Source organism: Phalangium opilio, unplaced genomic scaffold (genome assembly GCF_054372755.1).
Source record: "Phalangium opilio isolate 3A_F unplaced genomic scaffold, DU_Popi_V2 ptg000082l_1, whole genome shotgun sequence".
NCBI lineage: Eukaryota > Metazoa > Arthropoda > Arachnida > Opiliones > Phalangiidae > Phalangium > Phalangium opilio.
In genome coordinates, this window is record NW_028324189.1 from 5,104,437 (window position 1) to 5,130,637 (window position 26,201).

Here is a 26,201-nt window from a genome sequence, read left to right on the forward strand (position 1 = left end):
GCAGACGACGGTTTAACTTGCCGGTAAAATTTCTCGGATTCATAACGTATACTGCGCATAAGTCCTACAAACCATTAAGTTTCACTTACTATATAGCGCATAAGTCCTAAACTCGGTAATCTTTTAATTTCAGTATTAAATACTATATTTATTCCGTTATGGGTATACATTTAGCCATTTATAGTAATTTAAATACTAATTTGTTTATTTCCCTCTGGTTGATGTTAATTTAACAGCGATAAATTAAAAAATATTACGTAAAACCCAACCCAAACATAGGAAGGAAACTACCACCCGGTGTGTTTTTGAAAAGTATTGATGTAAATAACTCATCCATTCAATCACAAACAATGCCTAAAATTAGCATTGTTACTTCTACGGATTAGTGGTCTCCCTCGATGATATTTCTCTTTTAGTTTTCGGACTGGTAATTATCTTAACTTGTCAAACAGAGAGACCCAGTTTTTTTTCGATATGATTTGAACACCTGTTCTTAAACTTCCATAGATATGGAAAGAGTTACACGCCTCTAAAATGTTTAGTTTCAGAGGCTTGCAAAAAGCGATCACGTGGTTGGCGTACAAGTTCAAAAAATACTTCTATACTATTAAGTCGCTTCGAAGCCGCGCGGTTCTCGTTTATTTGATTAGACTATACGAAAAATTGATGTTGCACCATAAATATTATACCGGGTAGGCCTGGATTGAATCACACCCTTTCAAATGCCGGTAAGTTGTTTTTCTAATAAATAAATAAATTGTCTGGTGAGTTGCTATGGGGTTTTCCTTCACTATAAAATCTGTATTTACATTATGACAAGTGCTTCTGTTCTCACCTGTCCACGTCATAAGGTATATTTCATTTATTTGCGGGTTTCAAATTTAAATGTACAGATGGAAAAGGGGCTTGCCCGGGACCTGTAATTTTGGAAAATAATTTATAAATAATTCAACCATTTCTGTGTTGGTGTTACGTGATAATAGGTCTCTATAGGGGTGTCACGTTATAGGTCCCACCATCCGCTTCTGGTCCCACTAGGTTGTCACAGGGTCAAACTACCCTGTCCCTGATGTTATTTACGCCGAACCCTGTAATAATTTTATTAATATACTGATCATAATATTGTTTATGTAAGGGTCCACAGAACTATTAAAAAAACTAATGTCCTTGGGTTTTAGTGGCCATGGTAAATTGTACGCTTATTTCGAATTGAAAGCGATATGAACCAATGACCCCAAAAGAATTAGTTCGATTGAATTGAGAGCATATTGCGAGTAGTTGTTTGAAAATTTCACACCTTTTTTATAGTCGTAGATATACGACAGTGCAATAAACAAGATAATTTATATACCATAGCGCGGTTGAAATTGACTAAACACAGACTCGCGATATGAAGAAGCTCGTGGCTGGACAATCGTTCCTTTTTACAAGCCCTAATTTATATGGAACTAGCTCGCTCGGAATAAATTTTTAATAATATTCAGACTTGTATCTAATCTAGACAAACAATTCTTATCAGCAACCACCTTAAAAGGCTGGAGGTTTTTCTTTCCTTTTTTAATATCTTTTAGTTTTTTCAGTTTGACATGTGGAGGTTCTCGGCGAAATGGTCCTGTGTTGTCAGGTACCTAGGTAAAGAGTTCAAAGATCGGAAAGTTATTGTGTAAAAGACCGCTTTGTTATCACCATGGCACAACAGACGGGACAGCAACTTGAAGGGTATCTCGTTTTGCGACCAAGTGGTAGTAAGTTCCTTGATTAAAAATGGTTAATTATTTTCAATACGAAGTTGTTTTATTTTTTTTTTAATTAATTAAGAATTTGGACGTTTAAAAACGAAGAAGAGATTATGGTACACTTACGATGAACAGAACCAACAACTTTTATACTTTCCAAATAAATCCGAATTAGGAAAAAATCCACCTTCTGGTTTTATTCCCCTTAAAAACCTTGCCATATCTCTCGTATTAGAGGAAACCAATAGCTTCGTTTTGCAGTAAGTTCAAATACCTTAACATAAATATCAGATTCACCATTTGTAATTGAATTGAAACGTACGTGTTCCGTTTCATTTTAGTTCCGATGGTAAGGAGTATTCGTTTTCAGCCGATAATCACAACAGTATGTTAAATTGGATATGCACTTTACAGGTAGGCTTAATTAAATTTTATCTGACGTGTATTGTATTGTATTATAATTATGTTGTGGTTTTGTAGGGTATAAGAGACAATGGTGCTAATAGATTTTTGGGTCAAGAATCGGTTAAAGAATTAAGAGAAAAATATTTATCGGATTACAGTTCACGAAATATATCATTGTTAAGGGTAAGTAGCAAATGTATAATGTTTTTTGTATCAGCCTTTAGATACATATATAATTTGTGAGTTTAGTATTCGTGTTAACAAACGCCTACAGTTTAATCATAATGTAGTTTCAATTTTATGGAAAAAATTTTATATCAGTATTTAATTAAATTATTTAAAAAACACAAGAAATATTAACAGAATTATACAGCGATTGTTTTCATAATATTTAGTCAAAAATTGCAACTGTTAAGGATAACTCAACTGTAGAAGGGACAGTTGTTTTAACGAAGTCAAAGAAACCATTAACTCGAACTCAATCCCTGAATGTATCACAAAATGCAAAGCCAAATTTACCAAGTACATTGTCTTTAAGAAGTAAGTATGTTAGAAAATGTTTTGTCTTAAGAAAAATTTAATGACTGTTTTCTTGCAGAATCGTCCTCAAATTCAAAAGTTCATACAAGTACTAATGTCCAAGATAAGGAAGAATCTCCAGCGGACCCCGATTCCAACAACAACGAGAAAGAGTCACAAAATGAAAAGAATACGCCATTATCTTCTATTGAATCGGAAGAATCCGAAACTTTTGATGGAAACTTTACCAGTTGCGCCACGTCCCCCATGACGTCGTCGGAAGATAATGACGAGAAGTTTGTTGTCCTCAGACACCTCAACTTCGCCAAGAAACAAAGAGAACAAATTGCTAATCAAGCAAGTAAAAAGTAAATTAGAGATGGGAAAACTTAACTATATTTTTTTGTATTTAGTTTAATTTTTCTTCATTTATTTTTGAAGAGAAACTCCTGAAGCTCCTAATAAGTCAGCTCGAAGCCATTCCAGAGAAACTTACAGTGTCAAGCGAATTCGACAATTGGAGACGGAACTCATGTAGGTATTGTAATTTGAGAGGTTTAATTAAGTTATTGAATTGTTATCGTTTCAGGGATGTAAAATGTCAGTTGGCCAAAGCGGTCAACAGGTCCACCATCTACAAAAATAAGGTGCTAAGCCAGGAAAAAGAACTACAGTTTCTTAGGGTTCAAATTTCCGAATTAGATACTGAAAAAATGTGAGTTGAGCGCTTATGGAATCTTGATTATCCGAATAGGTTAAAGTAATTAAGTACCACGGTTACACTTACTTAGGTCTGAAGTTGAATCAACGGGCAAGTACTCATCTGACGTATTAGAAAGTCACAACCGTTTTTTGAACGAGGAAGTCATAAAACTATCGCGTCAAATACAAGAACAAGAGTACAAGTATCAGACGCAACAGTTGTAAGTAATTATCAAAATAATTTGACTTAATTCAAAGTTAAAAATTATAGTTGTTATTATAGCCAGGCCAAGGAAATTGAAGCGGATTTAGAGCAACTGAAGAGAGATTACGTGTTTTTGATGCAGTCAGCAATGAGACCCACAACTCAAGAAGGTCCCGAAAAAATGGAAGTGTATCTTTATGGTGGATTACAAGTAAGAGGACTTAAACTTAAAGTTTTGTCCATAATAACACCTTATATTTTACAGCACAAAATTAGGGTTATCCATTTGCTGAATGAAGCCAGAGCTACCAATCCCACTTTACCTGTATATGACAAGTAAGTCATGCGTAAAATTTATTTTTGCAATTGCTAAAGAAATGGAATAACATTCCGTTTCAGCTCGTGCACTTGTCTTTGTCACGTGGACTCAATGGGTTTCCAACACTGCTACACTGAAGAACAACTTATACTGCATTATATATGCAGGCAACTGTACCATCATTATAATACCAGAGTCCGTACCTACCAATTACATCAATTAAGATGGAAGGAGTACTTGAAGAGACACGGAGTTGTTCTTAAACCAACTGTAAGTTAATTAATGCTGTTTTGTATTCCAGCATTATAATTAATAATATCTTTTGAACTTCAGAAGGAACTAAAAGAATTAGTCCGTGGTGGAATACCTAATCCACTTCGAAGCCGCGTCTGGTGTTACTTGTACCGTTATCGCGTTAAAGCCTTGATGGATAAGTCGGGACAACACTATTATAACAATCTCTGCTCATTAGCTCCTGATTCAAAAGTATACCATTCTTTGACATTGATCAGGAAGTCATCTTCACAAATTCATTTTGATTAATAGGTAGTGTCACAGAATAAGCGTCAAATATCCTTGGATTTATTGAGAACATTACCTAACAACATTCGTTTCAGCCATCCTAATGGAGACGGAGTAATAAATTTAATATCTTTGATAAATTAATCATATTTACATAATGAATATATTTATTTCAACCAGGTACGGAAAATGCAAGAGATACTGCAGTCATTTTGTATTCACAACCCCGAACTAGGGTATTGTCAAGGGATGAATTTCTTAGTGGCAATATGTCTCCTATTCATGGATGCGGAAAACTCGTTCTGGTAAGTTAGGGACTGTGTTTTTTTTTCATTTAACACAAAGCTAAAGTATATATACACAACGTTTCAGGTGTTTAGTGGCTATTGTAGAGCGTTACTTCCCATCGGGATATTACGACTGTAATTTAATTGGAGCGCAGGTGGATCAGGAAGTGTTAAAAGATCTGATGAAGGAAAAAGTGCCTGCCGTCTACCAACATTTGGAATCATTTGATATTGAGATCTGTACCATCACCTTGAATTGGTTCCTGGCTATTTTCTTCGACAGTGCACCGATTGAGGTAGGATTATTTTAATTATTTTCCGCGCTATCATAAGTAACACACAAAATCATTCCGTCAAATATACTTTATTATAAAGTATACTAAAAAATAATACAGTCTTAAAAATGTTTGCATAAAAAATTATAGGATTATATAGATCATTCTTCACATATGGTCTGGGACACAGAAAATAGCGATTGGCTTAGTTATTCACAAATAAATAAATAATAGAAAACTCTGTTAACAAAAAACTTTTCGCGTCTTTAAAACTAAATTTAAAGTCATTCCTTTTCAGTCCAGGGCAACGCGCGACGTATCTTTAGTTCAATTTATTTGGCACCGTTGAATTCTTAATATAGTTCTTCGCGAAAAATTATTAACAAAATATAATACAAAAAGCCGTCGCCATTTTGAAGTTGAATTCAGTTCAAATGGCTTGAGTTTTGGAATTTTAAAAAATAGGAACTTAAAATTTTTAATATACCTAGGGTAAACTAATGATTATGATGGCCTGGTCTAATTTTCATTTCGACTTTCGTTAATTGCACCCATTCGTGAGAGTCAATATCGTACCACGTTAAGCCGATATTATATTTACCGTTAATATTTACGTATTGGCAATGATTGTACCACCAACCGCTGGAATAGTACACTGCACAATGCGTGCTGCTCGCGTCATTGTCACGGTCCCGGGTACTGAAACCCATTTGACTATGGTATTCCATCGCGTTACTAGAGTTGCCGCGATAACCGCCGATACTTAATCGGTAATTGTCTTCCTCCGAAGATACTTGAAAGTGCGCGTACTCGGCGTACTTGTAATGACCCCACGTGTCCCACATATCGATTCTGAGAGTATAGTTGTGATTGGACGTCATGGAGTGAAGTAGTTCGTTACCCAACCAGTATTCGCCCGTAGCTTGACCGAAACCGTGTCTGTACTCTTCCCAAGTGCGATAGAAATCTTCCGAACCATCAAAACGTCGTTGTATGATGGTCCAGCTATCTTTAGGGTTAGCGCTTGAAATTTCGCAAGCAACTTCGACAAATGTGGGTGTGCCTTTAACAGGATGAATTAGGTAAACGCCGCTGGAGTAATTCTTTGCTATTTCCATGGCACCATCCATTGAGCAATCTGTCAAACAGATTAAAGATGTACGTGTTAGTTAATATTTATTACTAGAAGACAATGCGCGTTTCAAATGATATTTACCTCTGGGTAATCTTCCAGCGATCATGTTTAGGTATTTATTGAGCAATCGACTGTCGTTTTGCAACTCTAACACCCGTCTTGTTAGTACCAAGATGGTGTCGTTAGTGTATTGTTGAGCTTTTATCCACTGCTGACCTTCGGACGTTCCGACTTTGGAGGCCAAGTCGGCTTCAACTTCTTTCAACTTGTTCTGATGGTCCAAGAAACGACTTTCAATTTGCGATACGGAATACTCCAAATTGGACAACTTTAATGAATTTATGGCGTTTTCATTACGTTCCTTGCACTCTGTCAAGGATCGATTGAGCGCCTCATTCTGAAGAGCTAATAAACGATAATGGTCCCGATCGACCTCGCCTCTTATGACCTCCAGTTGTCGGGTTAGGATTCGCTGTTTCTCTTCTTGCGTTATCAAGTCTTCTCGAAGTACCTTATTGGACGATTGAAGCTGGGCCAAGTTGAAGTCGCATTTAGAGACTTCTTTTCTCATGTCACTTATGGTTTTTCCGTATTCTTCTTCAACGGCTTCCACGGCACGGAAGAGTTTGACTGAAGAATCGTGCAGCATGTTAATCGTCGAGGCCGTTTCGTTCACGTTGGATAGAAATTTAGAGTTGGACTTTAACCGTTCTTCCGCGCTCGTTACACGCTCGCTTAGGTCATGGACGTACCCGCGAAGATCACTCGAATCGTTACGCGAGGAATTCTTTACTACGGACAAATCACCCTGAACTGACGTGAGTGTATGATTGATGCTTCTGAAGGCTTGCACGACCGTTTTTAGATCTCTCTCCACTCGCTTCTGACGTCCTTGGCAAGACGTAACGCTTCGGCGTAATTCGAGCATTTCCAACTTCAATCGTCGCCGGTGTCTACTACGATGAACGTCTTGTTCTAAATCATCTATAAATAATTTTTAGTGATCAATATCCTGGATTTAATCACCGGTTATTACTCGGGGCTTAACACTTACAGGTAGAATCAGTGACGTGCGTTTCGTCCCCGCCTTCTCCTGATCCATCTTGATCGTCATTTACTAATTCGTCTATGATTGGCTTCAAATGAGCTTTCTATAGAGGTATAATGTCTTTAGTTACCTCGAATGATGCATTGTAATAAATGTTCAAACACTTACTCTCGTTTCAAATTCTGCGGGTTGGTGATGTTCTTTGCTACTTTGATCAGATATATCATTTTGAATCGAACGAACCTGATTAGAAAAAATAGAATCAATTAATCTCTGTCCGTATAACTTAATAATTATCATTCCTTTCATTTATTTGATATTGATCTTAAAATAATTAAGAACCAATCATAAACTTTAAACGCTCGAGTTACGCGCTAAATATTGTAGAGATCTGAACATAGCCATCTCACCCTGACCCAAGATACCAAACCCCGAACCTCTCCGCTCAGAGAGGAAAGTATGTTCAAATATCAAATTACGTTTGTCCCTAACCCGGAGAAGAGATTGAGGTATGACTACAACCTCTATAACGGAATCGTATGAAGCGGGCTGGGATTAGGTTTAGGCTTAACACCAATGAAACAGCCCCGTTGCAAGAACCCCGATTGAAAAAAATTTCAAGCTTGACGTACGCAGCTGTGTGAAGGGTCTGAGTCACAATGGTACGGCTGATGGGCCCCATTTATGCCCTGGCTTGGCGCGATTCATTCATTTAGGTATGGAATAAAAAAATTCCTACTATACTGGCGAGGAATCCGCCAAGGGTGAGACACAATAAACCATTAAGGCTGTACATTTATGAACGAGTTTTTTTCAACCCCCTCTTAATCCGCAAACCACAGCGGCTGGGGCCCTGGTTCCTTAAGGTCTAAGCATATTAATACACGTCGGCTATGGTCTAAGGCTTGTTGTTAGCATTGGAAATGTATAACAGTCATTTATTGATTATTGAAATGGGTTTCAATCTCTAGGGAGGATAGTCATAGGAAACCTAACGTCCCAACCTAGAACACTCCCCAATAATATTTCAGAATTTTTTTAATGAATTTTTAAATCTGAATTATAAATATATTGCGAAAACAGTTGGTCTATTTGAAGGCATGGACGATTTGCCTTGGGTCATGCATATTATCATAAGTTCATAAGATATGTTCCATAAGTTTGTCACTAGTTACTGAAGTCGCGTAGGTGAAACGTCATAGATTCTCGTAGCATTACGAAGTATAGGAAGTGTCCTACTTATGTAGGATATCTTATAAACTTATGATATTATAATATTTTGGCTATAAAAATTTTCTATTCACCGCAAAATTGGATACTGTAACAGTTTTATTAAGTTTGGATTAAAGACCATATTCCCCAAAATGCCGCCTATACTGTACAGGACAGTGGCTATGTAAAATACATGGGGTACTTCGAATTTTAAAACGATTTATACAGCTTAATAACTTTATTTCTAGCGTGTGTATAATAATAATTAGGCTTTGAAAACCCCGTATATACTACGCTTCATGTACAGACCAGACCATCAATTTGCATAGCAAAATAATTTGGGTTTCTAAAAGACCAATATAAAATTAATCAGCCCTATAATATTATTACTTTTTTTTATCATATCAATCATCTGAGAACCTGTAATTTAAATATTTCGACAGACACCGTATGCTAATCTCCTTTCCCCTAAGAACGTAAAACCTTCCCCAAAGAAAACTAACAGAAGTGGGGTAATGGTTTTATTTTTAATTTTTATCTAATAAGTAAAAATGAAAAACTTCTAACACTCCGTCTTCTGAATTTAAATCCCCCCATTTCAAGGCTGCTTTCAGTAATTTTGCTATTTTTTTCGTTTGCCGTTACGTTAATGTTACGTTATAACACGCCGAGGTCGACTTTATAAGCGATACGACAAATTTTTTCTTTAAATATTTACAAATGTCTCTATCGTTAAAAACCTTCGGCACGCTATCCAGGTAATCTCAAACTTAGATGAAATCAACTGCCATTTTTCTTACCATTTACGACTGACACCCTCCATGCATTTTCTGTTAAACACGGTGGCCATGAAGAACTTATTTAAAAGTACTTTTTCTAATTACGCGCGACTTAGTTTTGGACCCGCAAGCTATATACGTTTTATCATAAGTTCATAAGATATGTTCCATAAGTTTGTCACTAGTTACAAACTGGAGCTTGTTATGAAGTGAGGCAAAGCGACGTCTGGTGAGACGCTGTCAAAGGCTTAGTATGAAGACTAAATAAAAAGATGGACTGCAAAATTAACCGAGTGTAGTTATGCAATTCTCGCTTGTCGTTCTCACTCTAGTTCCCAGTAAGTCTCTAGTGTAGGAAGTGTCATACTTATGGAACATATCTTATAAAGTCTCGGCCTTATCTTCGTATCTATGAATACCCCGTGCAGGGAGAGAGAAAAATAATTGAACTTACTTCATTCGCAATGTCGTCGTGTTTTTTGGAATTAACTCGAATTATGGAGCCCATGTCGACGACTTCTTGCTTAAGTTGTTCCAATTGGGCCTCGTGTTTCGTCTCCATCGCTCTTAGTTCTTCCATTTCACTTCGGACAGACCTCAGATCCGAGTGGACGAATGTTAGGTTATTCTCTACAATCTGATTTTGACGATACGCGGCCGAAACATTGACCGATTGAGCAAGTTCGGACATTTCACTTCTGAGTTCTTCCACCGTTTTCTGTAGCCATTTTGTCGCCACTTGGGTGGTCTTGAAGTGTTTCAAAGCGTTTGAGTCGTCTTCGTCTAAGATAAATGGTCTTTCGTGAAACTCCTTTTTAAGTTTGGTCACTTCGGCTCGTAATGATTCCTGTTCGCCTCGCAACTCTCCGATGGTGACCCACGCTCTATGTTCTCGTTCCTTATTGTTGACCATCTCGGACAAATGTTGTTTCAAATCGGATATTTGACTTTGTAGTTGGGTTAAACTGTCTCTTTCCAATTCGAGGTATTTCATGGTATCTTCCGAAGAAGGAGAAACATCATCGTTATTTACTTCGGAAGATTCTAAGATTGCACTTTCATCTTTATGTTGCGAATGTTTCAGTCTTCTAATAATTGCCTGATCTTGTAGTCGCGCTCTTTGCAATGTTTTAACTTGATGTTGTAACAGAAGCAAGACGCGAGAGACATCGTCCGTTTTATCTTGCTCTTCGTTAGTCCTTATCGTGGAACAGTTAACTATCATTCCTAGGGAAATTAACGCCGCTATTGACAAGCACAATGTATTGAAGATATTCATTTTCGACATGGTTAAACTGGTGGTACTCATTATAGACAGGGTTTATTCCATCACTGTAACACACTATGTAAAACGATGCCAACGGTTTCTGGTATTCGATCCGAAAATGCGGCTGAAACCAACGACTTCTGTCCCAAAACTAAACTTGGCTAGCGAATGAGTAGAGAGAGACTGCCTCTAATATTCAGGGTAGCGGAGAAAACCCTCATCTCATTTTATAAAGAATGAGTACCCTGAGGGTAACTCGCGACCGACACAGCAGCTGCCGAATTCTCCTATCTTTTCCCCTCAGTTATATACCCTCCTAGTACACACTGTACAGAGTGGGGCGTTCGTGTACATGTATACTATATTATACTATCCAGAGAATGATCCCCTGATGATGGTGGCTCAAGAATGGAAGGTTATAAGAGTCCGAAAAAGCCGCGAAACGATTCGACCCAAACTGACAAGTTATATCGACGTTGGTCTTTTCAATTGACCTTAGCTCGTGTCTGCGCTATCCCTCTCACATCGTGCTAACGCCGTATTATTATAGCTGTTGGAATGCGTTTTTTCGGCTACTGTACTTCTTTTTCTCTAGCGGTTTCGACGTTGGACTTTGCTTGTATAATTGGCTTTCAAAGATGGGAGTTCTTAAATTTTTAACTTTCCCTCCATCCCTTCATCCCCCTCGTCTTTGCACCAGTAGAAGCTGACTTTGGACACGTTGGTCCCAGATGCGGAGAAACAAGAATATTACGTTCCCCCGTCTGACATACATCGTTTTAAGTTAGACTAAACACAATCTAGAGGCCTTGTTTTGAGTTATTTCCGACGTTGGTTTAGTCTGTCTATACCTATATAATATATATATATATAATATATAATATATATATAAAGTGTTTATTTAAAATAGGTGGATGTAAGTTTAAATAGAGTTGCGTGAGTGCGATAAGGCAAACGGTTTTAAGTTCCTTTTGAGTGCAAGGTTCGAAATTTGAGACTTGTAATTGATTCTATTTTAAATATCAACTATTCCTACCTAATGTTATGAACCTTAGTTTGTTGCTAAAGGTTAACCTGAATCAAAACTGAAGCGTGGGAAAATTTGTTTGAATCGTAGGGTTTTCCGGACAGGGTATATAAACTCTACGATGATATTATGGAAAAGATATTGACCACTTAATGATTTCTTTATTCATATATTTTATGAATGGCCTCATCGGAAATTCTAAAAACTAAATTTCCTCCTAACTGTATAATTTCTCAATAGAAATTTCAAATTAGATTATCACCGTATACTGACAAGGTTCCCATAGCTGCACCCTAAGTAACACCAAGGTAGCACTTGATTCAACTTTATTCAACCATCCATAAACAGGACAGGGTGCGTCAAGGCGTCAACCAAGCCCTTATGAATTTGAACTTTAGTAAAATTTACACGCACCACAAATATTATAAGAAAAGCTTTAAAAAATTTAAATAGACGGATGGCACGCGACCAGAAGAGTCCAATGAATGGTCGTATCCGGATAAAGGGACCCTATGGTAATACCTGGTACAATACGCCATGTCATTTCCAGAGTACCCAACCTTCGAGAGTTTCGGGGTAACTCAACAAAAACCTGGTGAAAAAGAAATAGTCTACCCAAGACGGCGCGCGTCTAAAACATCTGGCACGTGGATATTTCTTTTCTCAAACCTTCTGCCCAGCTATTCAAAGTAAAGAAATCTACCAGCTGCTCCAACTTAGACCCTATCACAATAGATCTGGCTCGCGCCAAGGGGCTTTTCATTTGATTTTCACCATCCAGGACCTAGGGTGTAGGTACTATAGGTATACGATCATAAGATACGTTCCATAAGTTTGTCACTGGTTACTGAGGCCTTCTCATGAAGTGAATGAGATAGGCCAGAGATTCTCGAAAAGCGACGCCTGGTGAGGTGCTATCAAAGGCTTAGTACAGACTAATTGGCAAGATGGAAGTCCTGCAAAATTAACCGTTTGTCGTTCTAGAACTAGCTCTCAGTAAGTCTCTGGAATTACGAAGTATGGGTAGTGTCATCCTTATGAAACATATCTTATAAACTTATGGAATAGTCGAACACGAGCCATGGACGCTAAACGTATTTTTCTCCAATTCAAAGGCGTTCTTTTTGTTATTTTTCGTCGTACGTACGTACGTCCAAAACCTAAAGTTGTTGGCCAGGCAGCCACGTGCCCAGTCGTCATGGGCCACCTGTTCAGCCACACTAAACTACCCTTAGTTTATTTTCCATTTTCCAGTCCTTGGCGCGCTTATCAAGAAGTACAGGGAAATATAGCTAGGGTTATGCTTGGATGGTTTCTACCCTCGGGTCCAGGGGCTGACGCGCGACCACTCCACTCCACTGTTCTCTTTTTAATAGTCGGGTTCATCTATCGTTTTATACCTTTTTTACCTGCTGTTGTTTACTGGAGCGAGAGCTTTTAAATTCGTTTTCTGGCAATAGAAGCCCCAAGAGTCAAGAGCGAGGGGAACGTTTAGTGTTTTTATTATTTAATGACTTGGGGATTCGGTCTATGGAAGCGAGTGCTTGTTTAATTGAACACCTGCTAGGGTTATAGTCGAATATAGATTTTATTTTTTTTTTCTGTTTGGGATTTTGATTGTTCAATTTAACGATGAAGTGCTTGGTTTTATGACGAAAGAAAGGGTCTGCAACCTTAGTTTATATGATATGTTCCATAAGTATGATGGCACTACATGTACTTTGTAATGCTTGAGACTTACTGAAAGCTAGATGGAGAATTGACTACACTCGGTTTTGCAGTCCATCTTCCTATTTAGTCTGTCCTAAGCCTTTGACAGCACCTCACCATGCGTCTCTTTATGAGAATCTATGACCTAAAAGCTCTCAGTAACCAGTGACAAACTTAAAGAACATATCCTATAAACTTATGCTTCAAGTAATCTAACGTAGAAAGAACTGGTCAAAAGTCCTTTTTGTGGATACCTGTTTCTATAACGAAATATAAAACAAGGGAGGTCATTTTTATCATAACTATATCACTTATGTTACCGGCATTATATTTTTCTCGTTACTATGTAATTATTGTTATCGTCATTGTTTCAACATGTCCGCGAGCGTCCGATGCCAAAATGTTACTATTGAATTGACATACGTTAATGAAAGTTGCTTGGTAATTACTACATTTAAGATACATTGTATCCTCTTAATGAATTTAAATGTTATTCTTAGTCATAATTTGCAATTGCCTTATCACAGTAAGAGTTGAAAGAAACTCCGAAACTGATTATTTGACTTTCTCTGTCACAATTATTTAGTGAATTTGATTAATGTTTCGCGTTATCTTTTCGTATATACCAATGCAGTTTTTCAAGGTAAAATTCGAAATATGCCAAGAAAAAGTGTTTATCGTGTCTCAAGGTTATATCTATAAGCTTTTAGTGTCTCGTTAAATGAATTTGAAACCAGTTATGAAATGACCATTAACACTTTGTGAAAAATACACAATGCCATCAAATTTTCTTCTTAACTAAAAACTCATCATTTTTTTAAACAATTAGAAATTAATCAAGAATTCATAAAAACGGTTCCATTTATGAGAAAACAATTGTCCGTTGAATTGCGGCGTTTTTTTTATTACTTATTAAAAGACTCCACGGCTTGGTTTGCCGTATTAATAAAAAATAAATGATGTAGAATGGCTCGTGCATTTTTAATGAAGTAAATTTCGGATCCTCTCGTCTGTAAGGAAAAAAGATTATATATTTAATCGGTCTCTGTGTTTTTTTTTTATTCCGAAAAAAAGAAAAAAAAGCCTCCAGGCCACTAATATCTTCAGTTAACGTATTTTAAATAGGTATAAAAAATGGGACGTTTTTATATATCGCGTGTTCTGTCTGTAATACTTCATATAAGCGAGCTATAGGCACCTGGGCCCGAAGTATCAAATAGGATTTGGCTATGTTAAAAAACTGAAAAACGAAATCTAAGAAGAAAAAAAAACGAACTTATTTTTCTTTAGTTTTCTTTGCCCTGTCTTCGGCTTATTTAAAATTGTAAAATGTGTATTGGCAAGTTAATTTGAATATTATTATACATAATCCTGCGGTGAGTGTAATTTTATGTGTATTGCATGATGATAGTATGAATCACATTCGTTTAAAATCGTTTTTGACTGACTGAAATTTATCTGTCAACTTAATGCAGTATACTTCATAGTGTAATGCAATTTTATATTTACTACACGCAAAATCTCTTTTGAAAATAGAATTAATTAAATACTAGAAAAGGGAAAAGCAAAAATAAGGTAAAAATCATCATTATTAACTTCGTATTAATTTCTGTATTTTCCGAAAGCGAATTCTGTTGCTGAGGGGGGAGCGCAAATATTCTGAGGTCCTAGAAACTTAAATGAAACTGAGAATGAAATAGTTGCGAAAGTCTATAATGTAAAGTAAATTCAGACGAAGAAACACCTCACGTAAGTTCTTCTTACTAACCCCCTGGCTTTGATATTTTAAGTCAACTGATTTACTTTTAGTTTCGGTTATAATACTCGGTGTTTAACGATTTTCACCCCTAATTTCCGCCACCGCGCATTTTTTTAATTCCTGTTCTTATTATATATTGTATTAAAAAACGGCCTTCGTATCAATATAGCCAAAGGCTAGAACGAAACCGCCGCTGAAGACTTGACAAGACCTACGCGTTCCATACACGCGTTGTCTTAAACGACAAGAAAATTTGGGATCAAGTAATATTAATATCTACGTGTGTTAGCGTAACTCCCCTCATATAGATTTGATGACATTACTAAGAACCTACTGTTGATTAAATTTTGCCTAGAAATTCGCTATAATTCAGCTCGGATATTAATTAACAAGTTCTCCAAATCAAACCCTAACAATAGTGTCTTCGGTTAGTGTCATAAAAGGGTGTCGTGATTTGGGGATGTAACAGTCTGACCGTCCTCTTCTGTTCAAGATTGCAGTACGGGATTAGGTAAATATTGAGCTACGTGACAAAAACCAGCTTAAACTCTATAATTATTACAACTCTTTCTTTCTCAACACAATCTTTGATCGGATCATTTCTTTAAGGGATGTAAAATGCGTTTTGTAGGGGCGGGGCCTATATCCAAAGCTTTTCTTCCATCAAATAGAACTCTACTGGGCATGTGTAATCAGTAATTTCGTAGCGTTATAGTGCATTGGGAATATGCTTACAGTCACGTTACATTACTCAATCACTACTCTAGGAAATAGTAAGGGTACTACTTCAAAATATAGTTCGTGACATAACGCATTGTAGATCCCTTCGACCAATTCATCGTCAACTTATTTTTCCATCCAATCTACTAACAAACCCACTAACAAACACTCAACGCCACACACAATACTCTTCTATAACCTACTTCATGTTCGTATATTAATGAAGGTAGATAAAAAGTGAGGAACGAAGGCCGAGAGTGATCCACGCGATCGCCGAGATAAAGAGGAGGGAGAGCAAAAGAGAAACGCGGATGAATAAGATTTAGAGCTCTTCTTTTTCTTTGAATATTTAACATTCTCTTTGGTTATGGATGTATGACGATAAAAAAGGATTTAAGGAGAATGATATTACGTACAGCGCTTCTTTGAATTAACGTAAAGAAGCGTCGCTTTTCGTTTTAATCATCTCGATTAATATGCTCCTCTAATTGGTTTAGTATACCAGAAAAAAAATCCTTTGGAATGCGACGTATGTATACGTGATCTAAATGATGTATTTTAAAGAGATACTAGCACCTAAAACCCTAACACGATAAAATAAACGTTCAATCTTAAGGAATGACTTGCGCTGAGTCCGAATATACAGGGTGTTTTTGATAAGTCTGTAGTAAATTAAGGGGGATGTTCTTTGGGAAATCAATTTTGAGTCGAAAATGTAACTTGTATCTCCATTTTGCTTTCCGGGCCACTGTTTTTGAATTATGATTTGAGTACGTGTTTTAGGGATAACCCCTTAATTAAATTAGAAATCATTTTCTTTTAGTTTCTTAATTACATTTAAGGGTTCATCCGTAAAATACTCTAGAAAAATGTGGCCCGGACGGCAAAATAGAGATAAAACATAGAGGTGTTATCCCTTTAAACCCCGAAGACTTATACACGGTTTTGCGTATAATATTAAACAATTTTGGTAGAAAATAAGTTTTTATACAAGTTTTTTTTCAGGCTAGGGGTGATTGAGACATTACCATATTGGTTGGAGTTAATATTTTTTTAATATGGTATGGCTTATACTTAATTTGAATTTTTAATTTCGTAGATACGTTTCTTAGAATTTTGTCTGATATATTACAGTTAATCCACGCTACTCGTGTAGGAATTTCGAAATGAGGAGATAAATATTTTTTAGATGTCGATGGTCTCTATATGTAATGCTATGCAATCTCTCATTTTGTATAGTTGAAATTGAAATTGAAGTTTACCATTTATTTTTATGGTATCTCTAAGATTGAAACCGAGTGTAGGTTATGAAACGTATTTACTTAAATTGTTTGAATTATAAACATTTGATGGAGAAACGCCTTTATTTCGAAATAACTTACTAATGTTGAAATCAATTAGTATTACACGTTTCTGTATTGAGTTTCTTAAAATTGAAAAGCAAAATATTTTTAAGTGGTATGAATAACTTTAGATTTCAAAATACTTCATGGGTTAGTGCCAACTTTATTTCGTAACCAAAATTTAAGAAAATATAATTATAATTAGGCAATAATTAAATTTCTAGGAAAGGCACTGAAAAATTCTAAAAAACCCCTAACCGGTAGTGATGCTAAGCATTCGCGCTCAATTCCCCTTAGTTAATCCCCCAAAAAACATCTGGTCCATCGAAAAATTTGTAGGTTTGTTAGAATAAATATTTCTTGAGGCTAAAAATCCAAGATCACGAGCCAGTAACGATACAATTCTCCAACTGCACCCCCTTATACCATGTGTGTGTGTCCATCCCTCCCAACGAAAAATACTCATACGCGTGTCTTGAAAGGTCCTTTCCCAAACACACTCTTTAAAATCCTATACTTACCAATACTATCCAGGAACCAAGTTGGTCCTCGAGCCCCAGCTTGGGGTGGAGTATGTACCCTTAGAGGGTAAGATCACGAGGCAGCTGGTTTTATTTGGAGGGTGACTTTGTTCCTGGATGGGCCACACGACTGTTGAAACAATTTGCCAAAAGCGGCACGGCGCATCTGCGCCATACCTTTTTTTTTCTCGAAAAGTCTTTAATAGGTGTAATGGCTCCTCCATCTCTCCTTCATCCTTTTGTTTGTCCAGGTGAGAGGGAACAGAAGGGGTCCTCTTATTTCTCTAAATATTTTAGAGGCCATTATGGGGGCAAGTCGAATTAACTTCTATAACTAAATACACGCGATTATAAAAATCTCCCATGAAAATTGAAACGAGGGAAATTTATCGTAACCTAAAATTCATTTTCACAATACCATTTTATTCTTTGGAAAATTGAATAGCCTGTTTTTTTAATTTGTAAAGAAGCAGATGTACTGTAACTATAGAATAGTTATGTCCTGGTTAAGTATACAGGAATAGTTTTGCAAATAAAACATCAATTTTTTTTACGTAATGGGTACAGGACATATATATATTTTAAATCGTTATACAATATACGTTAATACAAATTTTAGCCCCTATCTTTTTATGCTTATTGAATGTGGGTACCCTCACTTGGATAGATTTGCAGCTGTGACTGCTGAAAATTCAGGGTTTTTTTTATTGTAAATTGATTTAAAACTGGATATCAGATAAATATTGATTAATCTAATTTAATCTCTGTCCGGCCTTGATATCAAAGTCTAAACTTTAATTACGACATTTCTACGAAAAGCAAATACAGTTCCACTCGTCTTTTTTGTTTTGACTGATTAGTTCAATTTTAATTTATAAATTGATGCGTATTTTATGTTAATTTTAGACTCATTTCATTATATATTTATGTACAGCGAAGATTATCAAATTTATTTTACAATATTGAAGTTCAAGTTATGTAGGATGGTATTTTAATTTTAGGATAAATTAATACAAATTTGATCAAAATCATAATTTAATTATATTTTATGTTACACCTATGTAATTTGTATAATGTAATAATTTTGTCCATTTTGTTATTATAAATACCAATTACCAATGACTTTGCATAGAAATTAAGTTAAAAATGCGGAAACTTATAAAATAATAACAACAACAAACGTGTTTATTAATATTTAAACGTAATTCAACAAGGTGTGTACTTCCCCGCCCTTAATTTAGTGAACCGTTATAAATATTCATGACCATGCCTTACATTAGGGTAGGGTTTTCTGTCTCTTTACTACAAATCTAGCCAGCCAGCAAGCAAGCAGGATAAGAAATTTAAGATAGTAACAGACAGAAGCGAACAAAATGGCGTTACGGATAACACGGTATATCAATATAAATTTACAAATATCTTAACGTTCAAATTATAATTAATGTATTGGTTATACGCCCGGCTCGCTTTTGCACCTGGACCCGCCGGCTGCTAGTTTAGAAATTTTCTTATTCTTGGCTTTGAGATATTGGCAAGGAGTGCTAGTGTTTTCGGGATGGACATCGTTACATATATTTAACAGCTTCCTTGTATTCGAGTCCCTTGTACACCAAAAACCTCTGAATAATGAAGGAGGAGATAGGACAGATACTGGGACAGTTAATTGTCTCTGTCCCTGAGGAGGATCTGAATGAATGTGGCAAGACAAACCAATTGTAGTTTTGGTCTATGATAAATGTTTCTCATAATATATTTATGGATGAGACATGTTTTAATTAACCGTCCTGCACCTCGAGACTTCTAAATATATAAACACAAATATAAATAGCCAAAATATATAGGCTGCAACTACGAACTTCCTAGTGACGTCACACCCTACTATCTATTACCTCGGTTTTGGTATTGGGCGACCATTTTCGAAGTCGCAGCTCAGGCCACACAATTTAGATTATACCAATATTGACGAATGACGACACATCCCCGTAGCTCCTCCCCTTTCAGAACCACTCTATACTAGGCACAGATGTACATGACTTAATAATGACTTCTTCCATTCCCTCAATATGGCGGAAAACTTTATTGAGTGGAAGTCTAGTGGAGAAAAGACTCCCTATTGGATAAGAGAACCATCACTTTTCAAGTTTAGTTTGTCCTTTCTAGGCTACGTCTAAATATTCTTGGTGCCTTAATAAAGAGAACCCCATATAGATTATTTCTTATCAGTTTTCGTATGCCGATGTCGAAGAAAGCGTGCTCGCTGTCCAATTCTTGGAGGACGCGTGCGAGGACAGGTGGTGGTCGTACAGAAACGATTACCTCTTTCTTACCATTTTTTTTTCTTTTTCTTAATTCACCCGTGGCTGGCAAACGTTCCAAGATTTCGAATATATAATTATCGGTTTTCTTCGTAATACACTTTAGACGAATCTGAGGAATTTAATAGTTAGATTGCGGACTAGGGGTTTTTTATATCGCGTTTAAGTACGAATATATTATTAATTGAAATACAGCTGTTCCTTGCTTAACTTATAGATACTTAATAATGAATTCAAACTGCCGAAAGGGTTGGGGTGATTATGTAGAGTTTGCAAATAATTATAATTTATAGGCGCCACGGATACCTGGTATTTTTCGGCGTATTCTACTGTTCTTTTATCAAAAAAAAAAATATATAATGTTTAACGCATAAGTTCATAAGATATTTTCCATAAGTTTGTCAATGGTTACAAACTGGAGCTAGATTCGAGGCAAATCGACGCTTGTTGAGGCGCTGTCAAAGGTTCAGTACAGACTAAATAGTATGATGGACTGCAAAATTAACCGAGTGTAGTCAATTGTGGCGTCGTTCTCGAACTAGCTCGAGCTGTAAGTCTCTCAGTAGCAATACGAAGTATAGGAAGCATCATACTTATGGAACATATCTTAATAAACTTATGATAACACTATTAAAACTGCAGGAAAAATCAAAGGAAACTTACTTGACCATATTCCGAAATATAAATAAAACAAATCATTTATTTTTATTTTCGATAGACTGTTTTGCGAATATGGGACTGTTTCTTATTGGAAGGGCCAAAGGTCATATTCCGATTTGCACTTGCAATAATTAAAATGCAAGAAACAGTAATTCTATCAAAGAAGGACCCAGTATCCGTCATGAGGCAATTAAAAACGTCCGCTAAACTCTGTTTTGACGTTGATGATCTAGTGAAGGTAAGTTATTCATTAACATATTTATTAAACTGTTCAAGATAATAACATTCCGTGATAAAGGTTGCGTTTGTGGATTTGGAACCATTCCCATGTCGAAAAGACATAGCCGCAAAGCAATCTTACTATCTGAAGAGCATTACTGAACGTATTTTGAAACAAGAACGTGAGCGAGCCGTAAGACGTGCGCAAAGCATTCCATTGGTCAGTGGCCTTAAACAGTTTAAAGTTAAATGATCTAGAATTTATTAAAAAAAATTACTTTGCAGGACATAGACGCCGATGACGCAAAGAATATGTATATAGAATGCGCGACTCTATACGACACAAGTATTTTAATTTAATAATGTTAAGTTTGTCAGTAAGCTTACGATAATATATCTTTCAGATAAAATATTAATATGTTACGGAACACTGAAACAAACTAAGATTGCAAAAGTGAACTGTGAGGAAAACATTATGTACGACTTGAATTTAAAGGTACTAATTTAAATTTAGCGTAAATCGATGTCGTTTTAAAGGATTACTTTATTATGTAATGACAGTTCGACAGCAGAATAAAATCAATCCACGTACCCAACGATACCTTGGTTATTTTTGGAAGTATATCTAGTCAAGTTCACGCCTACAGCACTAAGACCAAGTATGGGTATAAATAAGTAGATATTTTCAAATGGATTTCATGCAAATTTAAATGTATCTAGGAAATATGTCTGGGAAGTTACGCTGAATGACTCTGTACTCAGCATGTCTTCCGCGGAAGAGAATGGTTTAATTCAAGTCTACGCCGGATTGGCTGATGGAACAGTGGCCGTTATTCAGAATCACAAGGACGTATCAAAACCCGAGACATTTTACGTGTCAGTTGGGTCATCTCCTGTCACTTGTCTTTGCCTTATCAATGGAAAATTATGGTGTGCCAGCGGAAACCGTATCGTTGTTGTAAATCTCAAGTAATGTGTATTGATATCTTTGGAATTCAAGTTATTTCTAAATAAATATACTCAACTTAATTGCAATTACAGAACATTCGATACTGAAGATAACTTTCAGACATCGACGAATGGTATGGATTACATATCCCTGGTTGTTCTCGGTTCAAGTGGAGTATGGATAACCCTACGAAGGTCATCAGTACTTCAGTTATGGGATCATCAAGAAATGTCGTGCCGACTGTTGTTTGACGTTGCTGGAAATCAAGCTACGAAAAGTAATCAAACGGTAAGTTTTAATTTAATTTTATGATACTTTTAAACAAATATTTGTTTTTAATATTACAAATTCGTAAGCAGGATTTGGATAGCGGTGGTTCAACCTTCGCAGTGTCCTCTCTGCTACAAGTCAACGGATGTGTTATTGTTGGAACTGACGAAGGTTCCATATTCTTTTACGATGTACTTTCAATTCTATCCAGAAGTTGCAGTACAGTGTACTCACCCGGAACTGGAAGGTCCATTGAAGAAAGTCCAGCCACGATAAATCCTCAAGTAAGTACGCGTACTTAAAACCCAAAATAGCACAAGTAAATAACATGTAATTCCAGCACCACGAGGTGAGTCCTTCGGTCCAGAATGAGAACCCATTCTTCAGGGAACGCAATGACAGCGGTTGCTACTCATCTACTACGACTACTTTAACATCTAGTAGACGAGAAAGTAGCAACGGAGGGGTCAGTGATAAAGCCGATATGTTTGAAGTTTGTTACACAACTCTTGAAGAACCTAACGACTATAAAAGCGGTTGTAATACACCAATTGAGGTGGAAAAGAATTCTTCAGTTGCTGTGAATTTTGCCGAAACTGATTACATTCAGGCTGCGAGAACTAGCAGTAACGCGTCAAGCTCAACCGTGGTAGACAGCGGAATTTTAAGTTCCGCCCCTAGTGCTTCCTCTCAAGTTGGGGACACTGTTAATCATTCCGAATTAGACTTAACGCATCAGCCAATAATACCAAATGAGCCTTTTTGTATCGAAAATCTCAATATTAATAGACGTTATGAAAATTGCGAAACATCGGATAGCGATCCGACATTCACTTCCTACGGTAAACAAAAGCAGGCTTTCAGTTTTAACCGAAATCTCTACACCATAACGGCCATGGGTAGCACGACGTTAGATTGCGCGTCGAGTAACAGACAAAGTCGTTCGTCGTTCGTTCAGACTAGCAGGTGGTCAAGAATAGTGGCTGAAGTTCACCAAATGAAAAGGCAACTCAAACGCAAGTACCGTAATCGCAGTTACTCTATGCCGGATTTGAACCAAATTCTCTATCGAAAACCATCTCTGTTCAAATGGAAATCGGTTAGCGCAGAAGGTATATTTCACTACGCGAGTGCCGAGACTCTGTGTTCTATTACAACCTGGGATAGTTACGAATACGATGATTTGTTTGTATCGTACACTGATGATGAGTTTGGTAAACCGTTGTCTAAGGCCCCAAGGACTTCATCTATGGAACTTAGGGAGTCAACAAACATCCTCCTGGAATCATTGAGGTTGCTCGATAGAGATCAAGGCATTTCCTTCAATGCGGAAGAATCCACGGAACAAGATGTAGTTGAGGACGAGAAACCAAAATCGATGGAGGAATCAACTATTGAGGATATCCAGTATGCACCAAGTGTTATAATTAACATCGGAGATGCCGAGGCACAGAATATAGACAACCAATTGACTGGATTGAGGCATAACAAGTACGTAACCATAAACAAAACCAAACTATCCTTAATCAAAAATATCTATCAATAGGTCTTGGACCAGTTGCGAAGGCTCCAAAATTGGTTCATCGACAAACGGTGAGAGTCACGATGAAAGTACCAGCGCGGCTGACTGTCCAATAAGGGACCGGATTCCTGGAGCCATTTCTCAGCTCGATTTCTTGCACCTTAAAGATTGGGGTGGTGGTCTAATCAATGGTTCAATGGGAGGCGCGAGCGATACTGCGAGTGTCCTATCAAGTACCAGTACCGAACAGCCCTATTCCCTAGATTTAACCTTAGTTGAAAAGATTAAAATATCGGACAAACCCATTAAATGTCTGTTGAAAACCAAGTAAGTCGTAATTAAAGTTAATTACTTTTTAATATAATATAGTAAGCCTAACTCTGGTAATCGATCACTTGGTATGGTCAGATGTAACGAAGAACTAACAGTTATAAGTTGTTCGGGATGCTACGATGACGACGAGGCTATTCTCAAATGGACAAGAGAAGGACAAGAGGTATGTTATTGTTATGAATATTGTTAAAAACACCGTTCTCCAAATTTTCACTGTTGATTTTTAGAAACTTTGGACAAATGATCCTATTGTTGAGGTATGTCCTTATACAAATAAGATGAGGCCCTCACGTTTTACCAGATCGAGGTTACCACGAAGGGCATCCATCAACATATGTCCCGAGGCAGATGTAAAACCATCAAAGAACGCGAAAGAAAAGGCCAAAAGAGTCAAATCGGAACCAAAAATGCTTACCAGAACAATGCGTTCATCGTCTGCAAGTCAAATAATACATAACCTATTTTCTAAGTCCAACAGTGATAAAAAGTAGGTCTACTTTTTTGGCTTATAATCGGGGTGTATTGTATAGGAAAATTTAACCTTGGAAAGGGTAGTATTTAACATAGGGGAAACGGGGTTTCTACAGGAATATTTAACCTTTCCAAGGTTGGATTATTTTTACATGAATTACGACAACTTTTTTTGACAACTGGTACTTCGTGAAAGTATTTTTAGACCTAATTGAGAACATTGTAATATATTTCAAGATAAATATTGTAAAAAATGTATTTAATAGTATATTTAATTAAATTCTACATATAATCGATATATAATTCTTTTAGCCATTAATTACCTCTCCGAGTGACGTATGTCACGGAGAGGTTCTAATTTCGATGTGTCTGTGTGTCTGTCTGTGTGTCTGTGTGTCTGTCTGTCCGTTGTTACACCCACGTGACCGCGTTCGCAGTTTGCAAATCGGAGCAAACGTATATTCAATTTCCAGACCGCATTTACAGTCCCGGAAATTGTATTCGACTTACAGGCTATTACTCCATTGCCTGTTTAACAACTCTGTTCATTTGTCCACCCCACATGGACACTAGTCTGAACTTATTGGCTTCTAAACACCACCATCTTCTAGTTTTTCGCCCATTCCACATGGACGGACACCAGTCTGTACTTACTGGCTTCTAAACACCACCACCTTCTCGTCTTTGTCCATTCCACATGGACACCAGTCTGTACTTACTGGCTTCTAAACACCACCATCTTCTATTCTTTGTCCATCCCACATGGACACCAGTCTGTACTTACTGGCTTCTAAACACCACCATCTTCTATTCTTTGTCCATCCCACATGGACACCAGTCTGCACACCTGGCTTCTAACACCACCATCATCCTTAAGGTTAAGACATACGCGGCGATCGGCTAGGGTTACGAGAAACGTCTAGCCTTCCATTGACGGGGTCTTCCGCCAAGGTTCACGCAATTGCGATGTTCTTATCCATAGCTGCGATTCGAAACCCTTATATACTACCTATTTGAGTAAGGCGACGCAACGGGCGTATGCTTCATTTCAAACGCCAATATTAGTCAGGTCTCTCAAGAATGTTTAATTGTTCTTTTTTAAAACGATGTAACGTTCAATAAAGCGAATAACTAACGAAGAAAATATTAAATATTAATTATATTTATTTTAATATTTAAGATAATCTTGTTTCTCAATTCAAAATTAATACGGAAATGGTTAAAAAGCAGTCTATGTTATTGTCTGTGTGTGTCCGTCCGTTATTACACTAGTGCCGCAGTGCGCTGCGTTAGAAGTTCGTTTTGTTTTGATGTGTAAAGAAATCCTACAGAACCATAATATTCCCTTTATCCTTAATATAAAGTGAATATGATGAAATATTTTTCGTAATTATGATGCATTTAGTGCTTTTGTAGCTTTAAAGCTCTGTTTCATTTTGATATTCCAAAGATTTTTACTAATATTATTATTTGAAATGGCTGTTTATAAATTACTAAAGCTATACTACATCTGTATATAGAATAATCCTTGGTTTAGTAATTTTATGAAGAAAGCTAAGAACTAGACTCCGGCGGGTATATCTAGTACTACTTGCAATAAGCTTAGTGAAATGTAGAGTAAATAATTGAGGCCTGAGGTGATGTAAACTTTGGGTTTTGATTTTCGTGTCTGAAATGAAGAGACATGAACGGTTCAGAGTGAGCCGAAAGTTAAATACACTCTTAAATAATCAGGTTAAGATTTTATAATAGAAGAAAAGATCATGTTGGCAATTAGATTAGTAGGGCTAAGCTACAGAGTTTTTATTCTCTTTGTGGTGCGCATTGACTATCAGTGCGTCTAGCTACAATTTAGCTTTGGTATTATCATAAGTTAATTATTTAACGTTAACACTCATGTTGGCAAACTAAGAATATTGTTTAGGTGAGACGAGACGATAGTGTTTACACTGCTAACCAGTTGTGAATGTA

The 26,201-nt window shown here is 36.7% G+C and overlaps 2 protein-coding genes across 2 annotated transcripts; one reads left to right on the top strand and one right to left on the bottom strand.

Moving 5' to 3' along the window:
* Nucleotides 1–8: 8 nt before the first annotated feature.
* Nucleotides 9–24,520, top strand: LOC149651117 (uncharacterized). Its single transcript, XM_089847206.1, has 29 exons — nt 9–728; nt 1,581–1,745; nt 1,819–1,996; nt 2,078–2,150; nt 2,217–2,324; nt 2,537–2,681; nt 2,740–3,028; nt 3,102–3,194; nt 3,250–3,375; nt 3,452–3,583; nt 3,646–3,778; nt 3,833–3,903; nt 3,967–4,156; nt 4,220–4,372; nt 4,433–4,522; nt 4,589–4,713; nt 4,781–4,991; nt 20,525–20,704; nt 20,765–20,905; nt 20,971–21,031; nt 21,090–21,181; nt 21,247–21,344; nt 21,406–21,654; nt 21,727–21,922; nt 21,994–22,188; nt 22,245–23,395; nt 23,451–23,753; nt 23,835–23,922; nt 23,987–24,520. The coding sequence occupies exons 2-29, from the start codon at nt 1,688–1,690 to the stop codon at nt 24,248–24,250; spliced, it is 5,193 nt and encodes a 1,730-aa protein (XP_089703332.1). The 5' UTR covers nt 9–728; nt 1,581–1,687; the 3' UTR covers nt 24,251–24,520.
* LOC149651118 (uncharacterized) lies at nt 5,044–10,687 on the bottom strand. Its single transcript, XM_089847913.1, has 5 exons — nt 9,599–10,687; nt 7,322–7,396; nt 7,160–7,256; nt 6,187–7,089; nt 5,044–6,108 (listed from the first exon to the last, which is right to left on the bottom strand). Exons 1-5 carry the CDS (start codon nt 10,451–10,453, stop codon nt 5,468–5,470), a joined length of 2,571 nt encoding a protein of 856 aa, XP_089704039.1. The 5' UTR covers nt 10,454–10,687; the 3' UTR covers nt 5,044–5,467.
* Nucleotides 24,521–26,201: the final 1,681 nt, after the last annotated feature.